At 40.0% G+C, this 18,998-nt stretch overlaps 1 protein-coding gene across 6 annotated transcripts in view; it reads right to left on the bottom strand.

Moving 5' to 3' along the window:
- Positions 1–18,998, bottom strand: part of LOC103153124 (PH and SEC7 domain-containing protein 1-like) — a 79,687-nt gene that overhangs the window by 14,033 nt on the left and 46,656 nt on the right. For all 6 annotated transcript variants that reach the window (XM_016661155.1, XM_016661142.1, XM_016661158.1 and 3 more), the window contains one exon: positions 7,151–7,194. In XM_016661155.1, coding sequence (XP_016516641.1) covers positions 7,151–7,194 — 44 coding nt within the window. The remainder of the gene's footprint in view (positions 1–7,150; positions 7,195–18,998) is intronic.

Consider the following 18,998-nt stretch of genomic DNA (forward strand, 5'->3'; position numbering starts at 1 on the left):
CACTTTCCTTCTTGTTCTGGCTTTGAGGTGGAAAACAGAGACTTATTTACCCAGAAGACCAGATCCTGACACATCACGCTTCCTTTTCCTCGCTGGATCTTCAAACTCTCTGAACGGGTTGCAAAGTTCTTAGAGTCAATGTTTTTGGGTGAATCTTTCTCTGAACCGAACGTTTCAAGCTGAAAGTCTTGACAAATTATTTTGAAATAGAATCCAAATGCTTTCAATCCACTGTATTTTATGCTTTTAATCATCTTGCAGAGCAGTTTCTAAACAACTGGATGTAACGTTTCGACCTTACTGAGATCACCTTGCATCAGTAAGGTAGGAAACTTCACTGTCACAGAAAAACCCAGTTACTGTCAACAGTGAAGTGAGTTGAACTTCCACATGACGGGGTGTGGAGGTGACACAGAGCAAGAAAGAAGCCACTCCTTCGAACTTTCACTGAACTTTGCAGCTGCAACTCAAAAGTGCAGCTCAGAAAGGGTTCAGGGTTCATGTTCATTTAGAGCTGGACAATAAATCAGTAAAATTCTGATTTGATTGCAGCAAGATAATATTTTGTTTCCATTTCTGTTGATCATTATCCTGCACAAAGACTTAGTAATGACCCATTTCCAGTTTTCTGGCAAATACCACCAGATATTTTCTTAAAACTTTCTGGGTCAACGATAGAGTAATAGCCCCACAGCATCACAGATCCTCCACCGTGCATCCACAAAGGGCCTAAAGTTGGCTTTCCTATTTATTCACGTTTTGCCAAGAGACTGTTTTTTGCTAAAAGCTTCAATCTGACTGCCTTTTGTTTCAAAGACACGAAAAAATAATGATCCAACATCACCTTTGCTGTGATGCTGGATCATGCAATTTGATCAGCATAAATATAAATCAATGTCAAAACCACAACATTTATTAAGCATTATTAGATTTTTGTTCTTTAGAAAATGTCAGAAGAAAAATAATCTGGAGAACCAAATAGTTGTTGGTGCTCTATTTAATTTTTCCATACTAGTCGTCACCTCGAAAACCATTAAAGCCAACTTCATGTTTTTCAAGGCAGCATCGGAGCTGTGCATTAAGATATTTTTATTCTCTGAAAGTTGCAACAAGGACAATAAGCTCCAGAACGTCAGGAAGAAAGTTTGAAATGATGCAGTCCTGAAAACGGTAACCTGAAACGCTGAGTAGACCAGTTAAGGCTTTTGGAAAAATATCTTTAGGCCACTTCTACTCTTTAATTAAATAATACATCACTTTATTTTTACAAATCTAGGACTACAGAGACAATCCGACATGCATGATGCAACAGCAGTGACAATCCCTTTCTCCTCTAAATAATCTCCCACGTTGCTCTGTATCTTTTTTAAAGGGATTTGTCTCATTAGCTGATGATAGATGCTTTAAAGCAACAACAATCAGGAGCCTCTCTCCGCACCCGCATGGCGAGGAAACATGGCAGTTCCAGTTGTTACCTCACTGGGTGGCACCCCTGCAAAGGTTCAGCCCAAAAATAGAAAACACCCCCCTTGAGACCACGCTATGAGTAACCAACAGTACATAACAGCAGTTAACCCCCATGCAGGACGGAGAGAGAGAGGGAGAGAGAGAGAGAGAGAGGCAGAGACCAAGCCAATGAGCATCTAGCCTGTTGCCTGGTAACTGCCGGCCTTTCCTGAATTTGTCCGTCTCCACGCAGACGAAAAGTGGAGAGAGGATAAAGAAGTGACAGAAGAGAAACAGAGATAGGGGCAAGAAGAAGACAAAAGCTCAGTGTTGTCAGATGGCAAAACCTTCGCGGTGTGAGTGAATAAACACGAGACGGAGAAATGCAATTAAAAAAGACGGAGATGAAAGGGAAGAAATTAAAGGAAAAGGAGAGGGAAAAACAGAACGAAAGGAATCAAATATTTATATTTTTACAACAAAAAATAGGTTATCTTAGTAATAAATACAAGAGAACAAAGAGGTTAAGGATTTAGAGGAGAGCTAAGGTTTTAAAGTAAAAAAAAAAAACCCTGAAAGTTAGGAGAGACGATGTAGAGCAAATGTCAAAGTAAAAAAATAAAAATAGATAAATAAATATAAAGCGCGAAAAAAAAAAAAAGACAGCATGCTGCTGTATGGGAAAACAGGTTAAAACAAATGCATTGTGGGTAGTCTGTGCTGCTTTGGTTGCCAAGGGAAACAGATTGGCTGCGTTTCACCTGTGACGCTGAGTCAGTGGACCAAATGACAGAAGCACTCAAAACACAGTCAAGTGAAAGAGGACAGTAATTCATCCACACGCGCTCTGCTGTACGCCGCAGCCTCTCTTCATTCATGGCTTTAATTCAGCCGGAGGACGGCCACTTTCGAACAAAACAAACACAAAACCTGCTCTTTCAATTCATCAAAACTAGTTCATTTTAAAAATAAAAGGACAACCGTTAGAACTTTGTGTAAGATCCTTACAAAGAATAAAAGTAACTTTGCAAAAGAAGAAGAAATCTGGCTCAGGTCAGTCGGTCTTTGTGAAGGACTTAAAAATAAATAAACCTCAGAACTGTCTAAATTTTACATCAAATCACTCCTGTAGTTTACAGATGTCAACAAAGGTTTCACAGTGGCCAGAGTTCCTGGTAAAACACCTTTCAGTTGCTTACAAAATAGAAATGTTCTTTGTTTCTTTGGTACCAAAAACAACACAGCACCTCAAATAACCCCTATGCAGAATAAGTCTGAATATCTCTGAAATCACCACCAAGTCGGACCTTGAAGCAGGTAGGCTACAGCAGCAGATGACCACGCCGGCCCAGGTCTTTCAGCAAACACCAGGAAACTGAGACTGCAGCCCACACCACCAACAACCAACACTGGGCAATAAAAACGCTCCCTGGTGTTGTGAGGATCGATTTGAGCTGTGACTTTCAGACGGCAGGTTCAAAATGTGCAGAAACATGAAAACAAGGATCCATTCTGCCTTGAATCAACAGTTCAGGCTGGTGGTGCTGCTTTGTTGAATACTTTACTGGCATATTTTAGCTCCTTCAGTATGCCTTTAGAACAACTTAAATACCAGCCTTCCACTTTACGATACCTGGTTGAATCTGTGAACTTGAAGACATGGCCAGTGAGTGGAGATAACAATCTGCACCATTGTTCTTTATATTAACACTATTAGATTAGGTTTTCATGTCAACACTGCAAAATTATTAATTATTATTATTATTATTAGAGGTTATAATATAAATGCTCTGAAGGTTAAGTCCTAGTTTGAAGAAACAATCTTGGAACATAAAGCTGATTCTGGTTTTCTGGTTATTAGCTGGATTGAGTTTCTGTCTGTTTTCCAGCCACGTTAGTGTCCCCTAACGAACGCGCTCTTTTTGGACAGTGGACAGACGGATTATCATCTGGAAAAATCATCATCATACTTTTGATTGATGGAATGAGACAAGTGTCTGAAATTTTAATGTTCCCCTGTGCAGGTCCTGTCGTCTGTCTGCACCTGCCCATGTAACCGACGACTGTCTGCTTTAGACAGACTGATAGACTCACAGGACATGTAGCTAGCATACCAACACAGAAGATACACCATAGAAGAAGCTCTTTGAGAAGTTTTTTTTTTTTGTTAAAGATGTGGAAGGCTGGAGGGTTTTAATGTAAGTATTTTCCAAATAAAACATTTTTCAAGTGAAAAGTTTGTTGTGTAACACATTCGCCATGAAATGTTGGCCTCATCTGGTCGGAGTTTTCCACATGTAGCTATGTGGCATGGCTGCAGCTGTGCCGTCCTCTTTCCATTTTTACATGATACGTTAAACAGAAATGTTCAAAGCGCTGAGACCTTGTTTCATAAGCCAACACTCGGGTTTCTCCCTGATTTGTGTTCCTTGGTCTTTGTCATCCTGTTTGCTCCCTAATAAACGTCAGAGGCCTTCACAGGAACAGCCTGGTTTACTCTATTTACAAATGAGTAAAGACTGCAAAACATTTTCATTTGGAATATCATTACATTAACCAGATAATTTTCCTTCAACTAAAAAAAAATCAGTGACTATTTTGTGTTAGTCTTTCACATAAAGTCCCAACAACATGTTTGTGGCTCAAACATGATAAATGTGGTAAAATCTGTACTTTTCTTGCACATTCCTTGCCTAAAATGCAGCAGCTGCTTTCCGCTTGATCATTCGTAGTAAACGATGCATCTACAGCTAAAATAATACTTTGAACATAAATATGTGAAAAGCTCAGCCCTTCCTTTCTGCTAAACATCAGCACAGTGTAGGGGTAGGAGGCTGATTATTTTTGAATAACTGATTACTGGATAGATAAAAGTACTTGAGGAGTTCTGGGTAAAACATATTTAGAGAAAAATGTTTTTTTTTATCTTAAATGAAAATGTAAAGATATTTCAGACAGTTTTGGCTTAATTCTTGCTCTGAATGTGTTGTTCTTTTGGCAAATGGCTGTTTTTAGAGTCTGTATACTCCAGTTAGCGATTAATCAATGACTAAATTAGTTAATGATTATTTGGAAAATCGATTCATAACGATTAATCCGATTAATCATTTCTACTGTAAGTCCCAGAGCAGGAAACAGAATGTTAGGTTAACCTGTCTCTCTGAATTGATCGAAGGTGTGCGTGTGTGTGCGTGTGTGTGTGCGTGTGTGTGTGTTCATGGTTGCGTGTCCTCCATGCTGCCCCCTGCTTCTTGCCCAGTGACTCCAGCTTTTCCTCATCTCACTCAGACTTTTCTCCACCCAGAACTCTGCATCCACCTGCATCTCGACTTGTTGCGTCTCGGTTGCAGAGCTTGCTGCCGGCCCTCCTCCCCCGCTCCCGAACGAGGAAGCGAGCGTGCGCTGTACGGGTCTGCGCCGCATGTGTGCGCGAAGGAAGAACAGGTGGGCGCATCCGAGCGTTCTGCTGACAGTGACCGTGCGTGTGTGTAGTTCCCCGTGTGGGTGTGAAATTACATCGCTAGCGTTGGAGCTCAGAACACAAAAAAAAAATAAATAAAACACAAAGACACACCTGTAATAAGACGCCAGACTTCAGATACAGTTTGTGATCATATAATCCGAGTTAACAGTTAGTTTTTGTGCCCAAGTATCACACCTCCGTCACACTTCTTGTTATCTGAGCCTCAAGCTGGAAGTAAATCAGTAAATTGATGCTTTGGGGATCTATAAATACAGTGAAGCTGATGAGCACCATGAGACAGGCGAGCAGCACATGAGGAGATATTCCATCATCAGTTTCATTATAAACTATGGATAAAGACGTGGGCAGGATGGGGAAGTGACATTGTGAGAGAGAGTTTCAAAGCTCCAGCACTAAAAGCCTTTACAGCTGTTATTCTGTCTGCATCTCTGTATCTGCGACGGCTCGTGTTTGGAGGTGGATTCTCCTTCGCTTGCTAATGTTTACGCATCTAAAACTGACATCCCCTCCGTCCCCCTGTGGCCTGTTATGCAGCTGCAGTGTTTAAATAGTGTTTAAATAGCCGTCTGCATGTCAGCAGCGAGGTTTGGACCGGAGAGCCAGGGCTCTGGCCGGATCCGCTCCTCTGGCCACTTTTATCCCACAGCTCCAGGAGCGCCGCTGCCGCTGCCGAGGCTGAGAGGCTATTTTTGGAGCGGCAGTGGGAGGATGTGGTCACACCTCTGTACGGGATGCAGGTGGACTGCTGCATGAGATGAAGTTTCTCATGCTCCGTTTGGTATTTTGCTGCGTTTCAAAGGCGCACACACACACACACACGCACACGCTCACGCTCGCTCGCCGCGTGCGTTTGTCAAGCAGCCCATTGATCTGTTGCTGAGTGCGAGAACACAGGGAGGAAAGAGCGATGCGGTAGCTATGGAGTCGTAGCCATGGAGCCGTAACTATGGCAACAAAGCTTGGAAAGCTAGTGACTTAATTGGCATCTCCAAGGTGCTCTGATCTGTGGAGCCGAGCTCCAGAATAGCAACAATCCACACACTGATGTATCCTTCACATGTCAGGCAACAAACACGTCACTATTAGATGCAAACAAGTTATTCAATACCCCCCATTGTTTCCCCTAAGAGTTAGTGTGCGCGCGTGTGTGTGTGTGTGCGCGTGTGTGTGGTGAAACACAAGGAAACTAGATACAACACAAGCAATGCGAGGAGAATACAGGCACACTGCAATAAATTACAAAACCATCAAAACTATTTCTGTAACTCGATTCAAGAACAGAGTTTCACATTGTTAATATATTCATTGCACACTAAGTGATATATTTGTAATGTTCATTTCTGTTGATTTTAGTGGTTATGTCTTCAAAATAATGAAAACCCAACATTAAACTATTCAGTAATTAAAAATAAAGAATAATATTTGTAGACCTACATCCGTCTGGTTGGGGATCGTTTTGTTGTAACCGTGAGTTTCTTCTCTGCAGGCTGCCAGTCAGACCCAGCTCTTCACTTGACTCAACCATCTGAGTGATTCAGCTGTGTTGGAGCAGGGATTCATGCCAAAGTGTCAGCTCGACAGCGCTGGAGTTGAAGACCTCTGATTTACAGTAACTTAGAGAACGCATGGCTACAGTATCGGTCATTGATTGGAAAGTTTGCCTGTAATTAAAGCAGGACTCCTGCTGGAAAACAAAGTCAATAGAATCGATAAGCTGAACAAAACTGACTTTAGGCTGGAAATAAAACAGAGGACCAGCACCAGTAGGTGACATGTCACCCCAAATTACTGCAGAGGGTGGAAACTTCAGATTGAACTTTGAACCTATATTTCCTAATGAAATGCAAACGTCGGGATAAATCTGTGGTGCAGTGGCTCTTATAACTGTAGCTGCTGTGCATCTTTTTCAATCATACTTTTTCCTTCCAGTTAACTTTCTATAAGTGTGCTTAGCTACAGCAATAACCTGTTAAAAAGGTCAAAGCATTTCTGCATTAAAATCCTTCTTTATTCCTGCTCAATAACATTCTCCTATTCTAGAAACTAAATGATGGGTTTTTATTAACTGTCAGCCGTAAATGTCAAAATTAAATAAAAAAATCAATTTCATGTTTAAATTGAATTTCTGAAATAAGCCAACTTTGACTGATGTTGCATTGTATTGAGGTGCGCCTGTGCAACGCTGATGACGATTTACATCAATCAGTGGAAATTACTCACAGCGTCCACTGCAGCTTCTGGTTCTTGATTGAGTTGTAGAGCGCCTGCGGGGGAAAAAGAAACAGAAATCACATTTTCAGATATGAGCAGAGCCCAGATTTGATCAGGTGTTGCAGGGAACATTTGTGCAGGTTTATTGTGGCTTTCTGAGAAAGACACGTCACAAAGCATGATGCTTCAGTCCAAGACCTGTTTTTATGCTGCTCAGCGAACGCCCCGTTTTCCAGAGTCAAACTCGTTTTGGTTTGCTGATCGACCCATCGATCACCTAATGAGCCGCAGCATCACTAAACCTGTTAAACATGGAGCACGTCTTGGACCAGTCAGATATAAATAATTTAGATCTGCATCAACCTCCACAGATCTGAGTCTAATGGAGCAAGTTCTAAGTGTGGCATTTCTCGGGTTAGATCACCAGGTTGACCAGGTAGAATTCAATTTAAATCTTATTTTCTAATTTCCTAATATTTTCCTTCTAAGCAATCGTTCAACAGTCCTTCAGGTTGAAGGTTTTTCTAAATCTTCCTTTGGAAGTTGGCTGATTTTTAGCCAAATTTCAGTGGAGTACTTGATCATTTTTGGATATTCTTGGTTATTTAGAACCATAATTCCGAGTTACGACACATTCGGACATAAGATGCCTAAAAGAAACACTGAAAGAATGAGCTAATGTTGTCTTAGCATGTAACTAAGCAAATAACCTCAGCATCCCATCACCAAGACAAATGAAGGAAATGTTCCATAATTTCCTTAATTGAAATTATGGAAAGCACATTTTGACTGACAGAAAACATTGTAAAACCACATCATGAACCTCAAACGTCTGATGGAGTAACATCTGATCCATCAGAGAAGCAGCCTTTGGACGAGCAGCAGAGAATCACAGCTCTGCTCTACAAATCTAGCAAGAAGAAAGCCATAAAAAATGCAAATAAAGTACAAAAAAGCTTATGGGTCATGAACAGTCTTGAAAGGCAACACAATTACATCTTCCAAGTCAGTTTCAAAACAATAAAACACGGTTTGGAAAAGTCACAAGCAACCTCTGAGTCTGCGTTCTGCTTCAGTTTTTCTGAAAATCCTGTATGAAAGTTTTCGTTTTCCTAATGATCATTTCCCCTCTCTAAGGAAGCCGCTCCTTTCCTTTCATTAGCATCAACAACAAATAGAGTAAACCAACAAGGAGCTCAGGGGATGAGGGAGGGTTTAATGCTGCTGCAGGAATCTCAGCCTCAGCTTCCTCTAGATCTGCAGGGACATGTGAGACATTTAGACAGCTCACACTGACATTAGTCCGTGTCAGCTAAATGTAATATAACAAATCCATTTTCACAGCCCATCTCCAGCAGAGGGATGAGGGGACGCAGGACAGCGGGGAACCGTCAGGGGTGCAGCGATCGAGGCCGATGGACGCAGCTGATGGACGGATGTGACAGCTGAAGTGATGTAAAAGACACTTAGGAGCTGCTCATCGCCTCCTGGTTCAGCCTTTAGCTTTGACACTCTTCCTGACTCCACACCGAGAGAGAAATTAAAGCAACCATGTCGGGTTTAGGAGCCGCTGCTGGTTCTCGGTGCCGTTAGCCTTTTGAGAATAATTTTACCCTATAGTGACTTTTAGTCAAATGAAACACGATTCATTGCAGGGTTTGACTCCAAGCATTTTGCTTTGAAACTGGGCCTAATCAGAGACCGATCCAGAGAATGATGAATATTAATGCTCACCCAGGGTAGCTCATTACAGACTCAGCTCCGTTTCATCCTCTTCGCTGTGAAATCGCAGCTCTGCGTCCTGCTTCGCAGAATCAGGGAAGAGATTCCCAGGATTCCAGAAAACTAAACTAAACTCCTCCCAACATCAAGTCTTGTTGATGGTAAACCAGTAAAATACTAGCGCTTGTTATGCACAGCACTGGAAACTTATAAACTTTAAAAGATCAGACGTGTTTCCGATTTTAATATTACTTTAATAAAGATAGTTTGGCTGTGGAGGTGTGTAGGTGCATCTCTTTGCCTGGGGTTAGCTTCTGCAGAGAAGCAGTTTCTGAAGATTATTTTAGTTAGAGTTATTACAATGTTGTGTCTCTGCCATGCGTTTTGTTGGAATAGGAGAATACAGGTACAAAAAAACAACAAACATGTTTTCTCAATGTCTGACAATAAAATCAAACTGAACTCTTCCTGTTTCAAGTGAGCTGGGTTTACAAAAATCCCAGCCACCATCTACAGCCACATGTCCTTGCAAGGTCATTGGGGTGCTGGCGCCTATTTCCAGCAGTCATTGTGTGAAAGGCGGGGTAAAACATGAGCAGATTGCCTGCCCATCACAGGGCAATAAAACACATGGGGCAGAAAACCAGCATGGACACTCAACATCCAGAACATCCTTCTTCCTGCAAAGCAACAGACGCTACCAACACCATCATCGTGCCGACATTGGCTTGCTTCACCAAAGCAATCTCTTAATAATGTCATTCAGATACTGTCTGGATTGACAAAGACTCACCTCAGCATTCTGAATGCTGAAGTGGCTCCAACCAACATTGTTACCCCTTTGGGGGCGCTCAGATAGCATTTAGCTTTTATTTGCAGATAGTAAGTTAATCCTTCAATGTAGAAAAAATGAAACAAGGTAATAAAATGTCAAAGTAATACACCTGTGTGTTCCAATGCACAACAAACCATAACAAACAACAAGACCTGCCAGGATTTTAAGTCCCACAGCATGTCGTTAAGTTTCTAATGTCAAGATCAATGCGTGGTATTGCATTTAGATGACAATACCACGCAGGTAGGAAACAGTACAATAACAGCTACACTGATAAAAGGTTAACAATTAACAAATATTGATTCATTAGTCAATGTGTCAACACTCCGATAAAACTAAGACCAAAAATAAAAGTAGATCATTTCTGACTTTAAGAAATTGTTACTGTTGTTAATCTACAGATCATAACTCCAGTCATCAAGGACCGGTGCTCCACAGGTTTTCTATTGCTTTGCTTAAAACACTCCTGAATAATTAAACGGGACATTAACAGATGCACTGAGGCAGGAACACAGCAGCCTTTAAGATCCGATTGAGGTCGTTCATGTTCACTGACCACTGAGCAACAGTGACAAAGAAGCTGAGTACAATCCAACGTACCCATTGATGTCACATTGACTTATGCATGGCTAAATCTGGGCTGTACGGAAAGACTTGTAGATGTACAAACATAGATTTAGCCATGATTGGTGAGAATAGGTCAACACTACCCATGTGGTACATCAAATCTTATCGATACTTACAGACACAATGTTGTGATCTTCTGTGCTTTGGTTTAATTAGGCCCGTCACAATAACTAATGTTTCTGGACGATTAATTGTCCCAGAGGTTATTGCAATAAACGATAATATTGTTGTTTTGAGACAATCTGCCAATAATGATAATAATGGCATCATAATGCAAGAACATATTCTCTCATATCAATAAACTTTAAATTCTAATGAACATTTAAAACTGGAACCGGAAGACCTTTTAAATATCCAAAATAAATCAACAAAACAACAGAAATATCGAGAAAAATTAATTATGAAGTCTCTGGAAGCAAAATTATCCTTCAAAAAAAGGTTTAGGTGAGACCAAAACTCCAGTCTGAAGACTTTTATCATCCAGTTTTTGGTAGAAAGGGAGAAACAATAAATCATGAAATTGGAAATGATTGAGCTTGTTTTAATTTATCATGCGATTAATTGATTTACTGATTATTGTGACAGACTTAGGTTTAATTTAGGAATCTGCCATCATGAAAATTTGCTCTTTTTTGGTAAATGTTAACTCAGCTTTGTCCTGAATGACCTATGAATGTCTTATGACAGTTTAAATTACACTGATACATAAGTATATATCTATCATAAGAATAACCTCTACTGCCTTACCTTTCAGATCTCAACTGAACAAAAGTGACAATTTTATAACTGTGAAGGACTGAAAAAGTGGATTAAAGGAAGTTTATAACAACCAGAGGGAAGAAACGGCGTGATCAGGTACTTCTGGGACCGTCAGTCCGTCAAAGATCATCAGACTATCAGAAACAAACGATTCCTTACAGACACATTAGACACCATTACCAGAACTAGATGGAGCCTGCATGAAGCCAGGTGGTGGTATTATATCAAATATTATGCAGTATTATAGTATGAATGCATTGTAAATGAAATCACTGGTCTGCAGGTGCAGCTCATTTAGATAACACAAAAAAAGTTTAAAAATGCATCTTTGGCTTTGTGACTGAGATCTGTTAAAGAATCGCTATTATCGATCAATTTCCCAACAAAAAAATCTCCCAGATTTCATTGTAGAAGTAAAGGAAAAAAGTGGAATTACACGGATTAATAAATAAATGTATCCATAATTATTTATAAATACCAAATTATTTATTCAATACCGATTAAATAATTGAGTAACAAAGTGTGAGCTTTATTAATTTGACATCTGAGTCATTCTATTTCAAAATAAAATACAATTGTTCCTGTATTCATTTCAAGAAAGTCGTTAAATAGACCCTTACATCTGGCTGGTCAACAGGAAAACTACTTCAGACCAATTAGACTGACTGAAATAGCATTATTCCTAGCATCTAAGATAAAATATATTCATGATTTACAGGAGATAAATAATTAACAGTGACATATCGTTCTTATATATGCATTTTGTATTCGTGACCATTTTAATATGCTTCTATGAATATTTATCCAATTTTTTTATAATAATCTTTTCATCATGTCTATTAAATTGTGGCAAATTTGCATCTCCACAGAACTTTCTCAATGTGGTTATCTTATGAGAATGCAATTTCATTTCTAATTAAGCCTCATGGTTTTGAGGGTTGAGTTGGACAATTAAAATTACAAATAAAAATTCAGTTTAATTTTCATTTCACAGTGTTGTTGGGAGGAAAGGTTTCCATAATGACTTTACTGGGGTTTATTTCATAAAGACGTCTCCCTGAGGTTGAACATGTTCATGATGCAGAAACACTTCCTTCTCAGTTTCTGTCTTGTTTATGATGCCTAATCTACAGCATTTTCATCCATGTCAGAATATCTTTAATTTCAACAATACATACACAGAAGCAGCTTACTGTGTCTGTTCAATTATTCCCCCTGAATAACTTTACTTATGCAACAAGCAAAGGAAAAACACAACCCGCTGTCACTGTAAGACCCGAGGTTTCAGGGACGACGCAGAGAAAAGTTCAGGAAATAAAGGTGAAAAATAAACCAGTAAAACTACACTGGTTTTGCGAGTCTGAGACCAGAAAGGATCCGATTCACCTTCCCTGCTTCCTGCATCAACTCCATCAAGAGGTGCATCCTAATAAATCTGACTATTGCCAGAAAGTTTCAGTAATTCACCTCAAAAACTCTTTTGTAGATCAATTTCACATAGTCACATATTTTCTATGTCTATTTATGGTCATTGTAAAGAACTATGGCTTTCAACTAATGAGAATCTAAAACCGGATTTGTCAGAAACTTTAAATAGAACAAGAGATCAATTTAAAAAATTGCTCAAAAATCTACATGATTGGACAACACAATCATGTAGAAGACTGCTGACTGACTGATGTTCAGCAGACACTTTCCAAAAAAAATTAAGTCACAAAGCCCATAGCTAAAGAACCTGCTTGTTAACAATGGAAAGTTTAGTAGAAGGAAGACGTGTGGGAGCAATTCCAGAGTCTTAAGGAATAGCAGAGAGGCACAGTATCCAAGTTATCTGTGATTACATGTAAAGTTTCCACTTTGAGTCACTGAGTTTATTTTTCTCTTTCAGGTAAGTCACATTTGATATTTGACTGGTTCAGGAGCAGCTGGATGCAAGGAATGGACCAGCTGAAGATAGCCCAGGAAGGACTGAGAACATTTTTCTTTCCACTCAATTTTCCAGTAGTTTGCTTTCATTCAACACTCAGTGAAAATAAAGGATTTTCAGCAAAAAAAAACAAAAACAAAAACGCCTGTTGCTCACCCTTCAAAGATCAAATCAGCAGAATCCTCCATGATTGCAGCAACGATAACATAACATTTCTCAATTTATAAAAAATCTTTTTTTAATAGGTGTCATTTAAAAACACCAAACTCCTGATAAATTGAACTTTGGGCTTTCTTCAGCTGCAAGTCAGATTTGTTCAAATAAACAAAAGTTTATCTTTGAAACACATCTCTCCATTTCCTGAATGTATAATATCAAAGGTAACTTTTGCCGGATGAAATTACTGAACGTTCGACTTCACCGAGACGCCCCTGAACGCACCACAGCTTTACAGTCGGGACAGTTTTTCAGTACCTTTCTCCTCTTCCTGGCCTGTGGGTGATTCTGCCCGTCCTGAGCTTTGCCCAGCAGGTCTGGAAACACGAGAGGTTTGAGGGAGCGTGAGCGTGGCGTTCTGGGATAGCGAAATGGGTCCATCATCCGGAAGTCCCTTCCGTAGCGCACGGTGCAAAGGGAGCGTGAGCGTAGGCGCCCTGCCGAGTGCAGGCTGTTAACACCAATCATGATCACAGATTACGCACCAAAGAGTGTCCACAGATCACTGGAGGCTGGGAGCAAACTCTTGTGATTCAGCTTGTGTTTGTCCCACAGAAAGCTTTAAGAAAGTGTAAAAGATGCGAGTGGAGATGATCACAGACGACGGCGGAGGCTTCAGAGGGATGCAACGCATCACCGAGCTGCTGCTGCTGAACAGACCTCGCTATCAGCAGGGATCAAACCACAAGAGTGTCATCTCTGGATGTCTGCACTCGGCAGGCAACGCAGGGGGTGCACACCTGATGCTGAATTATGGATGAGACACCCATGTATTAAACATCATCTGAGTGGGCGAGACCTGGCTTCTCGCAGCTGAGAGCCAGTCACAACTTTTCCCTTGTTTACTGAAGCAAAAACGGGGAATAAAATCAAAGTGGCTGGATAAAAGCCCGTCTTCGCGTCGTCTCCACAGGAAACAGGACAAACACGCTGCATGCACTCCCAAAGAGAAACGAAGCTAGCACTCTCACAGATGGCAGAGGTGTGAACGGACAGCCAGCATGAAACAGATGGGTGTGAAATGCGGAAATGAGAAGCTAAAAAAAACACAAGGCGGTGCTACTGAGCTTTTTGTGCTCGTTTAAATGTAAAAGAGATTGAGAAAGGGGGTCACAGAGGGGGTGGGAGGGAGGGACGGTCGCCTTCGGACTTCAGAGCCGGGATTCCAAAGAGTGCACAGGATTTCGTCACAAGCCCATGGATACAAACAGAATAAATGTAGGAAAATAAATTGTCCTTAAAGCTGAGCGGGAGAAGCAATCCTTCCTGTTGCTCCCACCGTAAAATGGATCCCCCCCAGTTCCACGGATCCGACTCTCGGATTATCTGCCTCACTTCTTCCTCCTGCTCTCTATCCACGAGTACAGGTCCACTGACATCCTTTCATCCTCTTCGTTCCCATTTCATCTCATCACACGTTCGGTGGAGGTGTCTGAAGGAAAAAGAGCCGTTATTTCTCATCCCTTTTCTCGTCTTTGTTGTTTGTAATAAAAAAAAAAATTCCCTTTTAAACCAGTTTGTCTTTTTTCCCCCTTGTTTCCTTGGCACTACTGCTGTTAAGGAGACGGAGGAGGAGGAAAATATGAGGAGGAGGATGAGAGGGAAGGAGAGCTGGTTGCCTGAGTCGCAGAGAGAAAAAAGAAGCTGATAGGGAGAGTGCTCTCTTTCTCTCTGCCTCCCTCCCTTTGGCTTCATCAATGCGCACCTCCCTCTCCTTTCCTCCTTCCTGCTCTCAGTCTCCACCAGCGAATCACTGCCTCTCATACAGACTTCTTACAAAAGCTTTTTTAAATTATACTTTTAAGGAAATTGGCTGCGTTTATGAGGTGGAGAGAGACAAAACAAATAAAAACACTATTTGGAAAATCATTTTTAACTTAAATCCTGCTTAATCTTAACAGCTAAAATACTTGATTTTTTTTATTTCTGATTGGATTAGACAGTAATTTAAACTTTTTAAGGAACTGTTTCACAATTTTTACTAATAAGCAAAAGGTAGCATTACATTTTTAAAAGTCTCAAACAAAACCAGAGCAAATTTTCACTTTAAAGAATACTAATCGCTGCTTATTGCTTGTTATCAAGCTGTTTGTCACTGTAGCAGGATACTACAGTTTACCGTAGCAGGATACGGTAAACTGTATCCTGCTAACAAAAACACAGATTTCTATAATCTAAAATAACTCAAACCGACTAACACCTATACTCACAACTCATTGTCAGGCTATCCGCTATTTAAGCTAAGCATTACTAAACGCTTCACAAAGTTATACAGCTACTCAGACTCAAGCAAAACTTTAACGTCTAGCTAAATGCCACCTATAGCAAGATTCAAAGTCTTTGTGAAAGTCAATCTAATAGTCTCTAAAACTCAATTTACTGAGAGTGAAGATGATGACTACTCTGCGTAATGCCAAGCTAACCAAAGTAAATTTTAAAAATGTATAATTAAAAAGAAAAAATCTCAAGGATGCTAACAGCTACTCAATATCAATCGAAAACTATTTGCTGCTTAAACTAAACATTACACAAAAATTATACTAAGTGTTGCAGTGTTCAGGGTTCAAGCTTGAGGCTATTCACAGTTACACTAAAAGCTACTCATGTTAAGCTAAAGGTTAGTATCAAGCCAACAGTTCAATAGAGTCATGTTAAAAGCTTTGAGTCAAATAAGGGTTAAGCTTAAGCTAATCTCTAAGTCATGCTATGCTATGACTTAGACTTTAAGTACAGTTAAATCCTTTAAAATAATTCAAACATGGTCACACTGACTCAAAACTCATGCTGAGCAACGTTTCTTAAACACAACTTAAGATGAAATAGGCTGCGTTCACACTGCAGTCTGAAGTGACCCAATTCAGATTTTTTGTTAAATCGGATTTTTTTTTTCTTTTTTTGTGCTGTGGCTGTTTACACTTCCCAACATATGCGATGCGTTCTCCAGCCTGAACGGGCAAACGACCTGAAAGTGTCGCGGATGCGCAGTAGAGGGCGCAATAGCGTCAGCGTTCTCAGTGTTCTGCCAACCGCCATAAAAAGAAGAAGTAGTGCTCAGTGTTTGCGGAAGTAAACATGGACGCTAACGGTGGAACATAGCATACACATTTGAAGTAGTTGTCTGACCGGAGCCAGCACTTTAACAACTTAATCCTCATTGTAGTCCGTCATGGTTGTTGTTTTTATTCTTGCTTGCGCGTATCAGGACGCAGAATAGTGACATTTGTCGAATGACAGTGACGTTCAGTTCGGATGAACGCGACCTGAACGTTAGGTCGCATTTGAATCGGATACGTTTGGGATATGGGTCACATTCGAAAAAGAATCCGACCTGTGCTGTTCACACTGCCATGAAAAGATCGGATACAGGTCGCATTACGTAAAAAAAAAAAAAAAAAAAAAAGAAGAAGAAGAAAAGAGAAAAAAATTGGAATTGGGTCCCTTCAGGGTGGAGTGTCTGATAGACTAAAATTAAAAAACTGTTCATAATTAAAAAAAAAAAACCTACATAGGCTAATGTTAACAGTAACTGAGATTTACGCTAACAGCTAATTTCCACCAAATCGCTTCCATGGCTCAGCCACAGAGAACCAGTTCTAATCTTATTTTAAATGCTAATATTGGATTTAAAAAGTTGACATTGCTGTTATATTAACTCCACATGAGAATTTACAGTAATAGTAGAATAGTTCACACTCACATCAGTTAAAATTGACTGCTCACAACCACAGCTAAATTTGGAAGAAAATGTAAAGTACATTTAACAAATTCTGGAAATGTACCACACTCATTGTATCAGCATTTAAATACATTAACTTTACGATTTAAGGATTTAGCATTAAAACTGTATCATCAGGGTTAACTGGTAAAATATCTAAATCAGCTTTAAGCATTTCATTCAGTCTAATGCTTTTTTGGTCGGCAGAGCATTTATTATTCTGCCATAATTATGAGCCTAATACTGGGTCTGGTAATGAGATCATAATATTAAATATTTTCAGGGATACATTGCTTTATGTATCTTCTGTTTCTGTCTGGTTGCTAAATTTAAAATAATTACTTCCCACTGTGATTATTTCCTCTGGTATGCACAACAAGTTCCTAAAAAAGAAAAAGGATCCTCTCAGGACCAACATCTGTCTTCCTGCATCAGGGTTGCATTTTGGCGAGGAGGAAACTAAAAGGAACATTACTGACCCCGGGGAGCAGATCTCACCTTTGACAGATATGTCCAAACAACCTGCAGCCACACACAGACCCAGTTGCAGGTGGAGGCGTAACATGTCCTAAATGTCCCGTACCAAGACCCAAACCCAAGCAGAGGACCATATAAGGAATAAATGTAAGTTAAATATACAGAAGGATATGTGTTTATGAGTTCCAGCTAAGTAACCCTAACAAAGGAGATTTCACAGAATCGGCTCTGTGAGCTAGACATTAACACAGATGTTAGTAAAAAAAATAAAAAGAAGAAGAAGAATACCTGGCAACATCCTATCAAGGTTTTCCGCATCTTATTAAAGCGGAGAAGATCTCACTTGCATTAAAAACACAGAAAAAAGACAAAAACATGCAATATCCTCTGATGTGAGTACAAGTTCGCACTGTATTATGTATGTACACAGAATACTAATTTCAATAAGAGAATTAGAAAAGTGGTACTGTTAAAAGTACAAAAAAATATTCAACATCAATCAAGACTAAAGAATAGAAACACCTTGTTAGATGTTTCAGGTCTGTAAGAACCAGGAGAAAATCAGCTAGCCACCAGGTTTGTTTATGAAGTCTGTTACCATGGTGATATACTCAGAGTTGATGTTACAAATTAATTAATTAGAAAACAAACCTTAACATAATTAATGAGTAATTTAATCATGGGTTTTAAGTTGTTAATTTTCTCCAAAGAACATTATTTTGATAAATCTCCTCACTCTGCCTTTTCCCTGTGGTCCTACTGCCATTTGCAGAAATAAACAACCCGGTCAGAAACAACCAATCAATCAGAGCCAGGAGGAGGGTCTTAGCTGTGTCAATCACCCTCGTGTACGCACTTCTCACATCCTTCCCCTGTCCAGAGTGTTGAAGCTGAAGATTGCTGGTTTGCTGCTACTGTAATAATGGCGGAGAAGCAACCTAAGGTTAAAGGAAAACTGCCAAAAATTAGTTATCTTGAAGGAGAATAATCACTCCAATCATATTTATTACCTTGTTTCCTCTTATTTCTCCCACATCTGATCTAAATCTCTGTTTCTGTCCCTTTCGGAAAGCCCCGACAGCTTGGGGAGAGGGGGACTCTGCTGACCGAAGCAGCTGTCTCCACTTCACACTAATGGTGCTAGATTTCTATTTTTAGAGGAAAACGGTGTAAGATTTGCACAGATCAATATCTCTCTTGCTGCAGTCTTTTCCTCCCCGGGGCAGATGTTGATGTGAAAGAGGCATTTCATTTGTGCTGGAGCACAGGAGTGGCTTGATGATTGATTTGGCTTCAGCGTACTTAACAGATTTTTGCTTGCAGACTTTTGACAGCCACCCTGGTTTACTTACAGTTTATTTCTCTGCAGTGAAATGTAAAAGAACAAGAGAATCTAAAGCCTTAATACGGGCTTTTTTTCTCCCAACAAGGCAGTAAATCAGAGAAAAACATAACATCCTAAATCTAGTTTAATATGCAGACTATAAAACAGAGTTAGTAAAATGTCGCACAGAGAGAACAAGGCAGACGACCGTAAAGAGAAAGATCTGGATTTTCAAAGGACAAACTGATGTGCTGA

This window comes from Poecilia formosa, unplaced genomic scaffold (assembly GCF_000485575.1).
Source record: "Poecilia formosa unplaced genomic scaffold, Poecilia_formosa-5.1.2 Scaffold7, whole genome shotgun sequence".
In the NCBI taxonomy this organism is placed as follows: Eukaryota; Metazoa; Chordata; class Actinopteri; order Cyprinodontiformes; family Poeciliidae; genus Poecilia; species Poecilia formosa.